Source organism: Ictidomys tridecemlineatus, chromosome 4, assembly GCF_052094955.1.
Source record: "Ictidomys tridecemlineatus isolate mIctTri1 chromosome 4, mIctTri1.hap1, whole genome shotgun sequence".
NCBI classification, from domain to species: domain Eukaryota; kingdom Metazoa; phylum Chordata; class Mammalia; order Rodentia; family Sciuridae; genus Ictidomys; species Ictidomys tridecemlineatus.
The window spans coordinates 162,674,355-162,692,323 of record NC_135480.1 but is presented as its reverse complement, the minus strand read 5'-3'; the positions used below and the strand labels follow the sequence as shown (position 1 = coordinate 162,692,323).

The window sequence follows — 17,969 nt, the reverse complement described above, 5'->3', positions numbered from 1 at the left end:
TCATTTGAAGGATTTCTCATTTTTTCGTTCAATTTTTTGTCTCCTGAAGTAATCTTTTGCTTCCTGTATTTGCTCCCTTATCTCTTTGTTGCTGTGATTGATGGTTGCTCTTATTTCTTTTTATCTCTTTGTTGGAGTATTCATTTTTTTTGCCTGTATTTTCTCACTTAGGTCATCCTTTAATTCAGAGATCATTTTAATTGCCTACATTCTGAACACTTTCGCTGACATTTTATCAACTGTGCTGTCCATGGATTCTATTATTATAATTTGTTGGTTTGTTTGGGACACTTTCTTCCCCTCCCACCTTTTTTTCATGTTGTCTATGCATCCTCCTTTCTTGCAGTGAAGATATAAGTTATTACAGTTTCTAACCTACAATATTATAATGTTGCTGCAGATTACCTATACCTCACCTTGAGGTTGGGCTTCTAGACCCAGAGTTAGTTTCCTACGATAAATGCTACTGCAACTAAATAGTGACAATAGCCAAGTAATGCAACATAGCAACCATGGGAGTTGGAGGAGAGATGAGTAAGAGAAATTCCATTATCTTTCCCTTCATATGGGGTGAGATTTTATAATATCCAGATTTTGTTGATTTTTTAAAATCTCAACTTGTTGGAAAGTATCACAAATAAGTTGATAGGAAAAATGCAAATATAATGATGTGCATGAAAGGAGTGAGCATAACATAGATATCAGCATTTAGAACTAAAATTTCAATTTTACTGCTTAATATAAAAATGGGAGAGAATGAAAAGAAATATTTACCTAACATCTCATTCTCCTGCAAGATTAAAAGAATTTTAAAAATTGAAGAAGGAATTAATGAAGAACAAAAAATCTATTGATTAAATATAAAGAAATGATTGGTTTTATTAATCATATTGTAAAGGTATACATAGTATTATATAGATTAAATAAATAAAATTTCATAAATAGTTAAATAAATGATATTTAAATATATAAATAGATAACATCTGCAAGTATGTAAGGGTCTAGTGCCTCTAGATTTGACAAATTGGTTGAATTCTTCTCTGAATTACTGCAACAAATAACAGTCTTTGAAATGGCAGAACTTGTGAGAGTGTGGTAAGGTGAGTTCATCAGTGAGAGGCATTTCCCTGCTGGACCAGGTCTCATTCCATGCTCCTTAGTCTTGCATACAAGTTGGCTGATGAAGAGAAGGATTTCATAACTTCTGCTCTGACCACCTCCCAGGCACAAGGCAGGTATTTCTTCTCCTTCAGGTAGACAGTGATCCTGTGGAAGTATTTCCTCACAGCCCTCAGGGGAGCCTCTTCCACTCGCACCTGCTGGGTCCCACAGGCTTTCAGGTCATCCAGATGCTGATAGAGGCCACTGAGGAAGGTGTCCAGGAGGGTCTTGTTCCAAGCAGCAAAGGCCTCCTGGGTGCTAAAGATGTTGAAGACTTGCTGAGTCATCTCATGGAGGACAGCAACATCTTGAGCCTTCTGCACCTGCTCATCCTCCAACTGCTTCTTGGGGAAGGCAAAGTCCTTTCTGTAGTTCAGGCAGGAGAAAGTGGGAATTCTCCTCATATTTTTCAGGAGTGTCAAGGCTCCCCCTTCATTTTCCTCAGAAGTTTCAAGATCCAGGTTGTGAATCTGAGGCAGGTCACAGCCCAGAGAGCAGGTGGACTTACAGCTGAGCACCACCAGGGCCAGCAGGAAAGCCAAGGGCAAGGCCATTGGAAATCTTGCAGATGCTGCTGGGCTGCTTGAGATGGGTGGTCTTGCACCTTGCCTCTAGGTTCTCTGAAGCCCTTGACTTGTTCCTATGTCTTAAATAGGAACCAATATGATTTCCGTTTTCTGAATGTCATCCCCAGAACTTTCTACTTCTGTTTTTGCTTTCCTTTATGCTTTTGCAACATGTGTTTAGAGGAGTGTTTCCAATCCTTTTTTTCATTATTGGTTACCCGTCCACTGCTCTCACACTACATTTTAGTATTATATTCTGAACTGAAATTTCTATTAATTTCTTAATTTTGGGGTGGGGAGTTACTGGGGATATAACCCAAAGGAGCTTTACCACTTAGCCACACCCCTAGCTCTTTTATTTAATTTTTATAGAAGGTCTCATTAGGTTACTTAGAGCTTCACTTATTTCCTGAGGCTGACCTGGAACTTGTGACCCTCCTATCTCAGCATCCAGAGTCACTGGAATTAAAGGTGTGCACAACCACACTCAGCTCATTCAATTTTAATAACAGATATACTACTTATGTATTATTTATATACCCACTAGATATGACTAATTTTAAGTTGAGTTTAAATGTTGAATTTAAACTTTATATTCAATACAGAGTTTCAAATGTCTTTTAAAATTTCAGCTAAAAGTTAAGCTGAAAAGCTATTGGCATTGAACTTAATTTTCCAGATAAATTTACTCAGTGACTTTAATAAAACTAACTTACAGAAATTGAATGTATCAAGTTCATGTGCAAATAAACATTTTATAAAAATATAATAATAGAAACATAATGAAATACTTAAAAATCAGTTAAGTGCTACAAGCTATAAAAATTGTTTTCTTAACATTTATTTCTGATGTACTTTGTTTTATCTTCAATGAGAAAATTATTGAATTTGCTCTTTGCTAGATATAATTTAGACAATTTTTATTGCCCACTCTTCAGTTCACTACATAATTATTTATTTGTTGATTAACACTAATTGAATTAAATAATACGTTATAAAACTTTGTATTTAATTCTCAAAGTCCACAACATGTTAGTAAGAATTGAGTTTCAAACATAAAAAGCATATATCTGGAAGACAATGACAGCCCATCCCTACAGGGAGGCCACCTCTCAGGATGTAACTTGGAGATCAAGCCACCCAGAATGTCCTCCAGTCCCAGTCATCTATTTGCCACAGGACTGGAGCACTAATCTTGCACACACTTTTCCTATCTCCATGATCTCAGCATGCATGCTTTCCATATCATATAAAGGAAAGCCTAGTGACTTCTTTTCCCAGTGCTGGGGATCATATCCAGAGCCCTACTGAGGCTAGGAAAGTACTCTATGAGGTATCGACATCTCCAGTCTAGAAAACCCAATGAGAAAGATACTAAGATATATAAGCTTTGTCAAATAGGGTAGAGCTTTGTGCACCATAAACCTGTATAATAACTAAGATTTATTCATACCTTGAATGAGTAATTTTAAGAACTTTGGGGACCATTATCATGACAATGAGAAAACAAATTTGAGAAAAAGTTATCAATTTTATTTATTTTTTCATTTAATTAACAAAGTTTTCAAGCAGAGGTCCAATCCTAATAGAGTCTTATAAAACTGAAGGAAATCAATTTTTCCTAAATGCCAATAAAGGAATCTAAAGATATACAGGTCAATGGCCTGGGTAATTGTTCTATACAGGACACAAGGCACAAGGTATTTTTCTTTCATGCAAGGCACAAGGTATTTTTTCTTTCTCATTTTCTTTTAACAGAAAACCAAAGTTCTCACTTTTTGTGTCCCATTGATTGGGGACAGAAAATGAATACAAATGTGTGTCTGAATGTGGTAAAAATATAAGGAATGCTATACCCTACTGTGGCGAAAAATACCAAAAATAACCACTACATTCATCTTATCAGAGATTGAAATTATGGGATGGGATAGAGGAGAAGTGAGATAGATAAAAGACTACAAAGTATCAAGCAGGTGTGGGCCAAAAGAAGAGTCACTAATCCCTGATCCAGGGCTTGTTTAAAGCTTTGATGAATCCAGGCTTCAAAGGGTCAGGATGCACAAAACAACTAAATCACAAGTTCATATGCAATAAACTTGTGAAATCTGTTTTCCTCTGGATAATGGATAAGTGTTAGATGCACCATGTTCTCCCCTAGGGAAGAAAAAATTCGAAGATATTATTCTACCTGTCATTTTTTTGACAAAAAGCAAAAATTGATGCTTTCAAAATTTATTTCCCCCAAGATAATGGAGTTAAATAATATAGATTATGTTAATGAAAAGAAATATCTAAGTTGTGTAAAGTGTTTGTTGTCAGTCAGACACTAAGAATTTGCAAAATTGATCCTTATCTTATTAATAGCAATAATTTTGCTTTTCATACATGTCAAACATGTACCATATGCTCAGCCCAAGGAATTACTAGAGACAGCAGTGACCAAAGCAGTGAGAGCTTCTACTGTTGTTACCATTTACAAAAGAAAAATGAAAGCACAGGTGGTTCATGAATAGGTGGAGCCCATGTTGGAACCCAGTGTACCCTTTTCTGAGAGGGGGGTGCTTTTCACCTGTCTTTAAAAAAAATTACTCCTTGATGTATCAGAGAAAGCATGGACTTAGTATTACTAGGCCTGAGAACAATAATAATCTGTTGTACATCTCCATCAGAACACTTAGGGGCCCAGGTTTGTCAATGAGTAGTAATATTTAGAATGAAATCTTTTCTGAGCAGCAAATATTAACAGTAAATTAAAACATTTAGCAAACTATCATATGTATGAAGAGGATCTCTTTGATGCTTTTTCTGTTTGTTTTATAAAACAAAGGCTGAACAAAGGAGGGGGCAGGGGATTAGCAAGGATGGTGGTGGAATGTGATAGACATCATTATCAAAAGTACACATATGAAGACACAAATTGGTGTCAACATACTTTATATACAACCAGAGATATAAAAATTTTTGCTGTATATGTGTAATAAGAATTGTAATGCATTCTGCTGCCATTTATTTTTAAAAAATCAATTAAAAAGGAAAAAAGAAAGAAAGAGAAAGGAAGTGTGGAGATTTTACTTTGCATACTCCCAGAGACAATATGGAAATCACTGAGGACAGAAAGGTGGTCAGTCAGTGTCCATTATGGTTGGGTTATTGTTAAAGTGAAAAATTTTAAGTTGTTTTGTTTTGTGTGATGGATTGAACTCAGAGCCTGGAACACATTAGGCACCTGTTCTCCCACACAACTATACCTCCTTCATGCTTTTTTTCTTTTTGATTATTCTTAAACTCAACAAAATTCAAGAGTCGTAAATAAATAGGGTTCTGAGAATCTGCGGTTGATGGGGTACTCTAGTTACTTTGATGTCTTCAAAGAAGAAATCACTCATTAATTTTAGACTCTTTTTCAATGGGCAGAAAAACCTATTCCTCTAGAAGTATTTGAAAGATGTGCTATCTATTTTGACTTTAGAACTTATAGCCAGTTAGTTGCATTCACCCACAGTATACCTCTTCTACAAAACAACACACAGCAATATCTCGGCATTTGAAGAGTAATACAGACTCCTCTGTCATCTCTATCTCTTTGCTCTACTGATTTCATGCAGGATTCTTCTTGGTTCATAAATCCCATGTCCATATCTATTCTAAATGTACTTTATAAAGAACTTTCAGGCAATTCATTATCTGACCTTAGGTCATTGATGCGTTTGGAATAATTTATTCCTCTAGATTTATTTTTGTATCCAAAGAACTGCATAAATGAGCTAACCCAAATAGTGCTATTGAGAAAAATGAGTTAACACTTTCAAAAATCTTAGAAAAGTGGTTGGTCTATAGTCATCTGGCTGTAAATTTTGGTGATATTATTTAAAATTTTAAAAAATTTTTATCTTTAGATATACATGACAGTAGAGTATCTTTTGACATATTATACATACATGGGGTATAACTTCCCATTCTTGTGGTTGTACATGATATGGAGTTACACTAGTCATGTATTCATATATGAATACAGGAAAGTTATATCCAATTTATTTTATTATCTTTCCTATTCCCATCCTCCTCTCTTCCATTCAGTCAGTAGGCTGCGTTTTCTTCTGTCAATATGTTAATAGTGTCCAGAGTGAAATGAATCATGCTTTCTCTTTCTTTTATGGTCACAGCTACTCTTATATCACTATCATGATTGTATTTTTTTTTCTAAAAATATTAACCAGGAGGAACTAAAACTTCTCTTGGAGGTTTCTGGCAAACCTAGAACTTTCATTCAACTATTGTGTTCAGTTGGGGACTGCATACAAATCCAGAGAAAATTTACATCGGAAAGCATAATAGAACAGGAAGCAGATGTGCACAAGCACAGGTCAGGTTAATGAGAAATAACGGAGGTGATCACTCTTGGGTTTTGTGGAGTTTTTTTTTTTTCTCTGTTTTTTTTTTTTCTTTCTTTCTTTGCTACCAGGGATCAAGCCCAGGGGCACTTAAACACTGAGCCACATCCAGTATCTTTTTACTTTTTGATTTTGAGGCAATGTCTCCCTAAGTTGCTTATGGCCTCACTAGGTTGCTGAGGCTGGCTTTGAAATTGCCGTCCTCCTGCCTCAGCCTGAAGAGCCTCTGGGATGACAGGCATGCACCACCACACCAAGCACACTGGAGATTTTAGAATCAGAATGGGAGGAAACTACTGTGATATGAGAGTAACATGATTCCAGAGGCCGGCTGCAGCAGAATAACCGGGGGGTGACGAATAACTTGTGTACGTTGATACAGCAGGAGTAGGAGCCGTTTATTGTAGGACAACAGAGCTATTTATACATTTTGCACAGCTTATCTTAATTAGCATAAACTAGATACATCAGTCAACCAATAAGGAATCTCCACACTTAATGGCTCACTTTTGTTACTTCTCAAACCACTCCCTCTGGCATTTTGCAAGGCACCATCCAGACTTGTTTACGAACTCTAACATTTCTCTGGCAAAATACCAGGTGTTATTTTGACTTGTTTACAGACCTTAACAACATGATAGGATACATGGAAGTAGGGAGCAAGGAAGAGTGTCGCAGATATCCCAATCGACAAATGAAAATGTATACACATGTACATAAACATATGTATATACGTGTATATTATGATAATATTTCTTAAAAAATCGTATATTATATACTATATGATACATTATTTATAGACACAGACACACACACGCACACACATAAGAATGAAAAGCTGTGATCTGCAGCGTGGAAGGAACTGGAAATGACCATATAAAGTGCAATGACTCAGGACAGGAAGACAAGTGCCACAGGATATTACTCACATGTGAAATAGAGAGAAGCTGATGTCATAGGAGCTGAGAGTGGAATCCTGCTTACCTGAGGCCTGAGAGAGTGGAAGGTGGGGGAAGATGGGAAAGGCTGGTCAATGGTTCACCATACAGCTGGAAGGGGGCAAGAAGCTGGTGGGCGACTGCAGGATATGGTGACTATACAGGGCATTAACGTCCTCTGCATTTGAAAAAACTAGAGGGAGGTATGTTGAGATGTTCACAACAGAGACATGATAAATGTTCAAGAAGATGAACATGTTTAACCTGATTTAAACTTTGCACCAAACATAATATGATATCCCACTAATATGCACCACTTTTGTGTTTTTATGTACTACCTGTTGTGAGTATGAAAACATCACTACAGGGGAAAACAGCTGGAACTGGCATCATTAGTGAGAGATGAATATCTAAACAGGAACCCCATTGTGTAGGTGGAGAGATGAGTAAGAGAAATCCTGTTATCTTTTCTCTCATCTGGGGTGTGATTTCCATACTTCTCTTTTATAATATCAAGAGTTTGTTGATTTTGTTGTTAATCTCAACTTGTTTAAAAGTATCATGGCTAAGTTGACAGGGAAATGCAAAACTACTCATGTACATGAATGGAACTGAACATAGAAATCAGCAATTAGAATTAAAATTTTAATTGCTATTTAAAATAAAATAGAAGAAAATTAAGAGAAATATTTACCCCAAACCTCATCTTCCTGCAAGAATGTAAAGGGTTTAAATTGAAGAAGTCATAAATGAAGACTCGATATAAGTTGATTTAATATGAAGAAAGTGAGCAATGTCTTCATCTGCAGTGGCCAAGAGGTGGCAATGGTCCCCTGGAAATCTTGAAACAGTCCCATGGTGAATGGGATCTTGCTTTGCTTTTTCTTTTCATTAGAGCTATGTTGACGTTTTTCACAGGGAAATCCCCTCGTTTCCAAAAATATTCATAAGAATAGAAAAAAAAGATACACTGATACAGGAGTTTCTGACAAACCAAAAACTCACTCAACTTTTGCTTTCACTTGGTGGGTTAATACTTTTGAGGAAAGTCTATGACCACAAACAATAGGGGGGGGGGAACAGCTGTATGAATATGCAGGGCAGGTTATAAAACAGTGAATGAAGGCAGCACATTGGGGAATTCTAGAGGAAGGGAAGATGATTATTGTGATTTCATAATGAAAGAATGTGGTCCAGAAGAATAAGGAGGAAGTGCCAGGCATCAGAATCAACGGGGGGTGGGGGTACCACACATATTTCACTGTTGTTTAGGAGATGAACTTTGCATCCACAAATTTTTATAAACTTCCATTTCCTGACTGAGTCTAAAGTTTAGAGGATCACGTAAAGGTGACTGTTCTTCAGTTTTCTCTAGGACTCTTCCCAGAATCCTTTTATTTAAAAAAAAAAAAATTACACATTTTTTTCAGGAAGCTACAGAGAGAGGGGAGAGAAGGTTCACTATTCTGATAAAATCTTCTATTCTTCCCCCTCCTTTTATTGTGTGTTAGCATTTGAATATCAGACAGAACATTTGGCCTTTGGTTTTTGGAAGTGGATTATTTCACGTAGGATGATAGTTTCCACTCCACCCTTTTACCAGCAAATACCATAATTTCATTCTTCTTTATGGATGAATAATATTCCATTGTGTATATGTACTACATTTTCTTTATCCATTCATCTGCTGAAGGGCATCTAGGTTGATTTCATAGTTTAGCTATTGTGAGTTGAGCTGCTATAAACATTAATGTGGCTATGTCACTTAGTATGCTGATTTTATGTCCTTTGAGTATTTGCTGAAGAGTGAGAATACTGAGTAAAATGGTGGTTTCATTCCAGGAATCTCCATCCTGCTTTCCAGAGTGATTCCACAAATTTGCAGTCCCACTAATGATATATGAGTGAACCTTTTTTCCCACATCCTTACCAACATTTACTGTTAATTTATTCCTGATAAGTGCTATTCTGACTGGAGTGAGATGGAATCACATTGTGGTTTTAATTTACATTTCTCCAGCTGCTAAAGATGTTGAACAATTTTTCATGTATTTGTTGACCAATCATATTTCTTTTGTGAAGTGCCTGTTCAGTTCCTTTGCCCCTTTATTGTTTGGTTTATTTTGGTGTTGTTTTTGTTTTTGTTTTGTTTTTTTGGTTTTAAGTTATTTGAGTTCTTTATATATGCTGGAGATAAATGCCCTAGGTGAGGTGTAGTTGGTAAAGATTTCTCCTGTTCTTTGGGCTTTCTCTTCAGGTTCTTCATGGTTTCCTTTGCTGTAAAGAAGGTTTTTAGATTGATTCCAACTCGTTTGTTGACTCTTGAATTTACTTCTTGACCTTTAGGTGTCTTGTTAAGGAAGTCAGTTTCTAAGCTAAAATGATAGAGAGTTGGGCCTAAATTTTATTCAAGTAGGCGCATGGTCTTTCATCTAATGCCTAGGTCCAGGATCCACTTTGATTTGAGTGTTGTGCAGGGTGAGAGACAGAGGTTCAATTTCATTCTGCTACAGATGGATTCCAGTTCTCCCAGTACCACTTATTGAGGAGGCTACATTTTCTGCAATGTATGTTTATGGTGCTTATTTCTAGTAAAAAATAAGTGTATTTGTGTGGATTTGTCTTCTGTTCCACTAGTCTTTCTGTCTGTTTTGGTGCCAATACCCTGATGTTCTGTACAAAAATGATTTTTACAAAATTATGTCCCTTAGCTTAAAGTCCTTAAGGTTTGACCATATTGAAGCATATGTCTGATATTACGTGATAAATGCTATAAATCTGTACTCTTTCATTCTGAAAGCTACATTGTTACTCTTTGATTGTGTACTTCCCGCCCCCGCCCCCATACCAGGAATTGAATCCAGTTGCACATTGAACCCTCGAGCTATATCCTAGTCCTTTTAGTTTTTTTCTTTTTTAATTTTGAGACAGGGTGTAACTAAGTGACCTAAGGCCTCACTAAGTTTCTGAGGTTGGCTTGAATTACTTATCCTCCTTTCTCAGCCTCCCTAGCCAATAGATTTATAGGTATGCACCACCATCCCAGGAACACTGGGATTTTCTGCAGCAGAGAGAGAGAGGAAACTATTGTGATATGGGAATGACATGATACGATTCAGAAAAGTAGGGAGCAAGGGGGAGTGTCACAAGTATCACAATATATCTGAGTGTGCAGGTGTGTTTCTGTATACAGATATATATACATATAGTGAAAAACATGCCACCAACAATTCTATATTATATACTATATGATAATATTCTTCACACATACACACACACACACACACACACACACACACTCACACACTTCCAACATCAGTTTTAGACGCTAATCCCATAGAAGATATTTACAAGCCACCAACTCAGTTTAAATATTGATCACAGTTACACTCAATGTCAAGGTGTATCTATATCAAGTTTTTTCAGGGATAATTCTCATTTCAAGTTTTTAAATGATGCCATTTTTGTCACCAGAAACAGCAATTTAGGAGAGTTTGTTTTTCTTACATAAAGCTCCGTGAATAAATGAGAAATTTGTTCTCACTGCTAAGCTCTAATTTGGTAGAAGGTACTCTGCTAAGTGTTTCTGAATGTTTTAGTGTTTTTCATACCTGCAACTATAGAAATATTTGCATCCTACTTCCTGTTCATGAAGACTGAGTCCCAGAGAGGTATAATGAATTGTCCAGGATCAAACATGTCTTCAGCTAGGACCTAGACTGAGTGCAGAATCCTATATCATATGGAATAGTTAAATTTCATATTTAAAATTCTGATGTTTTTAATCCCCAAATACTCAAACTATTGCTCACTTTTAGTGATAGATACAGTGGAGTTATCTTTGTTGTAAGATTGGTTTTCTCTCAAATTTACTTTACAGTTTAGACATTGATGATGAGGATATTTTGATCCAGTTTCACTTTTCTATATTTGAAGGAAATGCCCATGACTATTACATTAATTGCAAATGGATTTGTTGTTTTTCCCTAAGAGTATAAGATTCATGAAATCATTGTCCTATATGGAGAAGAAATCTTAATTGAATGAATAGAAAAGTAAATAATAAAGAATTCCTGATACAGGTATCTCTACTGGAAAATGAGCAAGATTTTAAAATCATAAAAGCATATGTTAAAGTAGAAAAAAGAGTTAACTGTATTGTTAAAACATGTATTTCCTAAAATTGTTATAGTGTAAGGATAAATAGCTTTAGGATTATGGATTTATCTGTTGTTAAATGGTGTGCATAATTATTAACATAGTGATTGCCATTGGATCTGCATAAAAATCAATAAAAGTTTTTTTTCATATGACAGATGAAAACGAGATCCTGACAGTTTAAAGAATTGATGAGAGATTAGATGATTTCAGAGATTTCAGTTGGTCTTAGAGTAGACTTAAACATGTGAAACTGCTAATTCAAATCAGAGAACTAGCACAAATGGGGCATCAGGGGCATATCCTGGGTGGCAGGAGTTCTGCCCAATGCAGTATTATTCAGCCACAGAAGAGAATGAAAAGCTGTGATCTGCAGCATGGATGGAACCGAAGATCACGTGTAAAGTGAAATGAACCAGCACAAGAAGACAAGTGCCACCGCATCTCACTCACATGGGAACTAGAGAGAAGTTCATCTCCTAGGAGCAGAGAGTGGAATGGTGCTTGTCAGAGACCACAGAGAGCAGAAGGTGAGCAAAGATGGGAAAGGCTGATCAATGGTTCCCCAATACAGCTGGGAAAGAGTAAGGAGTTCCTAGGCAATTGCAGGATGTGGTGACTGTACAGGGCACTAATCCCCTGTGCATTAGAAAAAGCTGGAGGGAGGGATCTTGAGAGGTTCACAACAGAGACATGATAAATGTTCAAAGAGATGAATGTGTTGATCTGATTTAAACATTACCTCCAACATGGCATCGCACGAATGTGCACCACTTTTGTGTTTTTACGTATGTTAAAAAAAATTAAAAATTAAATGAGAATATCAGAAAGCAATTGTGTGCATTGAAACCATCACTACAGAGGGAAAATAGATGAAATTGAGATAATTAGTGAGACATGAAGAGTATCTAAGCACAAACCCCAATGGAGTAAGCTGAAAGATGAGTCAGAGAAGTCCTGTTATCTTTTTCTTCCTCTGGTGGTTGGGGGGTGGATTTTATGATTTTCCTTCATCACATCCAGAGTTTACTGATTTTCTGTTAATCTCAATTGTCTATAGGAAAAAATAATGATGTAACAGATTCCATGAAATAAATTAAACATAGAAATCAACATTTGGAACTAAAATTTGGGTTGCTATTTAAATAAAATGGAAAAGAATTAAAAGAAAAATTAATCCAATCCCTCATTCTCCAACAAGAATGTAAAGAGTTAAAAAAAACTTTAAAAATAATAAAGAACAAAAATATCAACTGCTTAAATATAAAGAAAATGTTCAGCTTTATTAATCATATTGCAAAGTATACATAATATCATGAGATAAAATAAATAAAATTATATAAATAGTTAAATATTTAAATAAATAAATAGACACATCTGCAGGGATGTAAGGGTCTAGTGCCTATAGATTTGAAAGCAATGTTGGATAAAGGCTTGAATACATCTGAAAAAATGAATTCAGGTCAAAATTCAAGTAGGAATGAGAGTCTTTGAAATGGCAGAACTTGTGGGAGTGTGGTAAGGTGTGTTCATCAGTGAGAAGCATTTCCCTGCTGGACCAGGTCCCATTCCATGCTCCTTAGTCTTGCAAACAAGTTGGCTGATGAAGAGAAGGATTTCATGATTTCTGCTCTGACCACCTCCCAGGCACAAGGCAGGTATTTCTTCTCCTTCAGGTAGACAGTGATCCTGTGGAAGTATTTCCTCACAGCCCTCAGGGGTTCCATCTCTACCTGCTTGGACCCACAGTCTTTCAGGTCACCCAGATGCTGATAGAGGCCACTGAGGAAGGTGTCCAGGAGGGTCTTGTTCCAAGCAGCAAAGGCCTCCTGGGTGCTGAAGAGGTTGAAGACCTGCTGGGTCATCTCATGGAGGACAGCAACAGCTTGAGCCTTCTGCACCTGTTCACCCTCCATCTGCTCCTGGGGGAAGGCAAAGTCCTTTCTGTAGTTCAGACAGGAGAAAGTGGGAGTTCTCCTCATTTTTTCCAGGAGAGTCCAGGTCCCCTCCTCATTCGTGTCAGGAGTTGCAAGATCCAGATTGTGAATCTGAGGCAGGTCACAGCCCAGAGAGCAGGTGGACTTACAGCTGAGCACCACCAGGGCCAGCAGGAAAGCCAAGGGCAAGGCCATTGGGGATCTTGCAGATGCTACTGGGCTGCTTGAGATGGGTGATCTTGCACCTTTGCCTCTAGGTTCTCTGAAGCCTTTGACTTGTTCCTATGTCTTAAATAGGAACCAATATGCTCTCAATTTTCTGAATGTCACCAGTACTTTCTACTTCTGTTTTTGCTTTCCTTTATGCTTTCACTACATGAGTTTAGAGTAGTGTTTCCAAACCATGTTCTTATTATATATTTCCCCTTCCCTACCCCCAGACCCTCTTTTAGAATTATTGACCCAACTGAAACCCCTACTAATTTTGTATGGTGGTAGGGGAGCTTACTAGGTATTGAACCCAGAAGTGTTTTATGACTGAGCCACGTCCGGAGCCCTTTTAATTTTTATTTTGAGACAGGGCCTTGCTAAGTTACCATGTCCTCCCTTAGTTCCTCAGGCTGACTTCAAATGTCTGATCCTCTGTCTCAGCCTCTGGAATCACTGGAATTAAAGGTGCACACAACCATGTCCAACCTATTAAGTTTTAATACACGTGTGTATGTATTTATATACCCAATGAGTATGCCTATGTTATAAGTAAAATATTATATGTAAATATATAAACAAGTAAAATTGTTAAATTTAATCTTTGTATTCAATACGGAATTAAAAATGTCTAAATTTAAAAAAATTCAGTCAAAAGTATATCTGGAAAGCTATTAATATAACTTTCTAAATAAATTTACTCAATGACTCTAACTTGTATAAAACATAATGTATCATATTCCTCAAAATCTCTCTTCAAAATGATCTTATCTATTAATGAAGCTTTCTGCTGAAAACTTAATTTGGTTTATTGAGTTTCATTTCTAATATTTCTGTTTTGTATTTTTCAGATTCTACATCTTTATTGAAATTATCTTTTACTTCTTCTGTTTTCTAAGTTCATTTCTTATCTTCTTTTAGCTTGTTGAAGATTTTCACTATGAACTTTCTAAATTCTTTTTATGTCATTTCTTCCAATATGGTAGATATGAGATCAATTTTTCTGGTTTCTTTGGTGTGGTTTGTTCCCCTCCTTTTTTATACCGCTAGCATATATCCAATCACCTATTAGGATGATTATTGTTTTATTTATTTAAGGGACTATTTAGAGAGCTTCTTTCTTAGAGCCCCAGGCTGGGTAAATACACATCTGTTTATACTTTCACGGAATGTACGTCTAATGCAGTTCATTATCACTTTAATATGAATACTATAATCATTTTGAGAGAAGCTATTGATCTCTATTTAGTAATATCACTTTAGAGCAAAGCCAAATACTATTCAACCTTAGGAAAAACCAAAAACATATTGAAAGTTTTCTCCACAACTTTTCTAATCCAAGTATAAACTTGTAGTACAGTTCTGGAATAGACTGAAAAATATTATTATCATTATTATCAATTAAATATACCAATATTGCTATAACATTATATAGATACAGAAAAGGAGAGGAAAGAAAATTTAGATAAAAGGAGAGAGAAAATAATAATGAAAGAAGATAACAAAGAAAATTAAATGCACATCAAGGCAAGGAGAAGAAAAAATGTACGAGGGCAATTGACAGCAGGTAATCTAAGAGGGAAAAGAGGGAGCAAGGAAAGAAAATATAAATCTGAGCTCAAAAAAAGAGAATAGTTTTAATAAGTGCTTTAAAACATTAGAAGAAATACAGTGAAACCTGCTTGAGGCACAAGATCAAATACTATGGTCACAAATATAAAATAAAAGTGAAGAGTGATACATACATAATCAGAACTATTCATAATTAAACATGCCAAGATAAAGAAAATTCTTGTTGAATGCTTTTTGGATTTTGTCAGGATTTGGAACCTATTGAAAATATCCACCTTTTTCAGCTTTGGATCACCCCAAGAGGTGCTGGGGCCCAAAAGCCAATGCTTGAGTTGCTGTGGGCCTCCCCACCAGCATGTTCTCATTCATCAGTCAATGGCCTAAAGCTGGATGCTCCAAGGGTGTGGCACGCTGTCTGTTGGCTATTTATCTTGTGTGCAGGAACTCAGGATGCCTAGATCTGGGCAGTCACTCTGACTGTCCTGGGTCACCAGCCCTCCCACTCTCCTTCCTAGGGTCCTTTTCAAAGTGACACAGAGCCTGGTGTCTCTCTGCAACCATTGGGCCTGTCATTGTGGGTTCTCCATGGGTGGTGAGTGGTGCAAAAGTGTCCCCCCGACCTACTCAGATCGCTGGGACACTTTTACTGGTACTGAGAAAGAGGCTTAGCAAGTTTGCTTGGCTTCCAGATCCCACTGCCCATAGTCACAAACCACTAGAGCTGCTCCCCTCCACTGACTGGGACAGACACAGACATGGTCCAAGCTCCTGCTGACTGCAGCCAGGAATCATGGGGGCTGTCCCCCTCTGCTGCCTAGGAGTGAGACAGCCATCCCACCCATGTCCAATCTCCAACCTGCTGCAGCTCTAACTTCCAGAGACTATCCCCATCTGCTGCTGGGACACAGACTGCTCTCCTGCCTGGTTCTGCACTTTCATTTCCTGCCACTGGGGGCTTCTGTGCCTTCTCTATCTAGCCTGCCACAAAGGCCATGTGGAGGTAGGCTAGCACTTCCAGGGCATTCTGCTCCCCTACACCTCTGGTGACTGCTGAGGGGTAGGGGGTTTCAGCAACTTTTGGCTAGGAGGGACTCATGTACAAGGTCCTTCTGCACAGATTATAGTGACATCCCTCTGCAGGGACAGTCTCTCTGGTTTTATCTGTTGCTACCTGGAGGTGAGGAGATGCCATGTTGATTTAATTTATTCTAGGGCAACAGGCCAGCTGTGGACTCCACAAAATGAAGGCGACTCTCAGCAGGACTTTGAGCCCACAATTTGGGTTAAACTGCTTGATCTCCTTCACTGACTTTGTTGTTCCTCCTGCATTTTAATTTGGTCTTCTTTTTTTCCCAGCTGTGGGTAAAGGAGTGAGCTTACATGATCTTCCTGTCCCTCTTTCTCTCTCTATTCCCCTGCCTGCTCACACCACCCTGGTCTGGCTTCAGGTTAGGGAACTCTGCTTTGGTAATAGGACTGAAGTCCCTCCAGATCTCAGACTGTCAAATATTCAGTCTTACAACATTTACTGGGTCAGCTCTGCAGTCAGCTGTTCCCTCACTGCCTCTTTCTGTGTTGATGGGGGTCGCTGCCTAGTTGTACCTACACATTCTTATTCATTCAATGTTTTCCTGAGCAAAGAGTTGTCCTGATGTTTTTGAATTACTTTCATTATCATCTTGAGGTTAGAAGTCAAACAGAAAAATAAAAATGCAACAACATTGAGCCAGTATTTCCAAAAATTTTCAACACACCATTTTTACTTCTGTGGTGATATTCCTAGAAAGCTATGATTGCACCAGAAGCCAAAGGAAGACCGAAGTAAGTCTGAATTGGAGGGAAATTCAAATGACTGTGCTCCTCAGGTGACATGCTGCAGGGGAGTTCTTCTCTACTCTTACTCACCTGCCACCTTCTCCAGTGTCATTTCCACTCACTAATTCTAAGATCCACCTCTCACAAGGTCATTAGTTCTATCTAATTTCCCACTGTGGTGACGGTTTCAACCCACAAAGCAGCTTACTGACATTTAACATAGTACTTACTAATACAGGAAAAACGACCATTGTAATTAAAGATATCATGATTTAACATTAATACAATAGAAAAGTTACTAATATGACTTGCCAATATATGAAATCCATTTGAACATAAATATATTTCAGAGGTTAAAAACTGTGTAGATAAAAAAATCCCTACACTATTTTTCAGATCATAACCCACTTTTCTCCTCTGCCTAAGATTACAACCTCTCATTCTTTTTTTTTAATATGTCAACCCTAATTACTCTTCTCTTATTTGTCACTACGTTGGTTAACATGGTTTCTACTGATGGATTCTTCTAGATCACTAAGATTTTCCCTGCCCTCCACTTTCCCAATATGTTCCAATCCATATCTACCATAAATATTATCATTCCTCTTCTTCTAAGCAAGTTTATTTCCTAAAGACACTGTTTTACTGCCATTCCCTCCTCTTCTCCTTCTAAAGTCAGCATCTTTCAACTCTGTCTCCTTCCTCACTTTTCTCTCTCACACTTTTAAATGTTGAAGGTCCTCAGTGTTAAGCTTTAATCCTTTTCCTCCTCTACACTCTCTCTCCATAAGACCACCTCCATTGCTGGACTTCCAGTTGACAGTTATGACCCATCAGACATTTATTTCTTGTAAATTGCAAACTCATATATTCAATGGGCATTTGAACTTGGTTGTCTAGCAGTCAATTATAGAAGGCGTGCCTGCTTTCACCTTTCTCTCCTAACATGCTGCAATTACCTTCTTTTCAGAGAATTTCATTGGTTTTTCATACTCCTCTTTATACCTTTTAACATAATTGATATTAAGTGGGATATTTCAGTTTAGGTTTTCTTTCCTCTAAACATGGGACCGAAGAGAGCAATAAGTGTGCTTCTCTTGTTTACTTCATCATCCTGAGGAAAAAACAAAACCTGGCTTAGATAAAGTGAATTATTATGGACAGTGTAAATTTAGCATTAGTGGTGAGTCAATTCTACCATTCATTTTTTAATAAAAATTGCAA

General features: G+C 37.2%; 2 protein-coding genes across 2 annotated transcripts; both read right to left on the bottom strand.

The window, feature by feature from the left end:
- Nucleotides 1-1,142: 1,142 nt before the first annotated feature.
- Nucleotides 1,143-1,715, bottom strand: LOC144376898 (interferon alpha-2-like). Its single transcript, XM_078045154.1, has one exon. The coding sequence runs from the start codon at nt 1,713-1,715 to the stop codon at nt 1,143-1,145; it is 573 nt and encodes a 190-aa protein (XP_077901280.1).
- An 11,031-nt stretch (nt 1,716-12,746) lies between these two features.
- On the bottom strand, nt 12,747-13,346 carry LOC144376897 (interferon alpha-5-like). Its single transcript, XM_078045153.1, has one exon. The coding sequence runs from the start codon at nt 13,344-13,346 to the stop codon at nt 12,747-12,749; it is 600 nt and encodes a 199-aa protein (XP_077901279.1).
- Between the last annotated feature and the right edge of the window lie 4,623 nt (nt 13,347-17,969).

Excerpts from the sequence above, each read along its gene's own strand:
- LOC144376898 (XM_078045154.1), bottom strand. The coding sequence starts at position 1,715 with ATGGCCTTGCCCTTGGCTTTCCTGCTGGCCCTGGTGGTGCTCAGCTGT.
- LOC144376897 (XM_078045153.1), bottom strand. The coding sequence starts at position 13,346 with ATGGCCTTGCCCTTGGCTTTCCTGCTGGCCCTGGTGGTGCTCAGCTGT.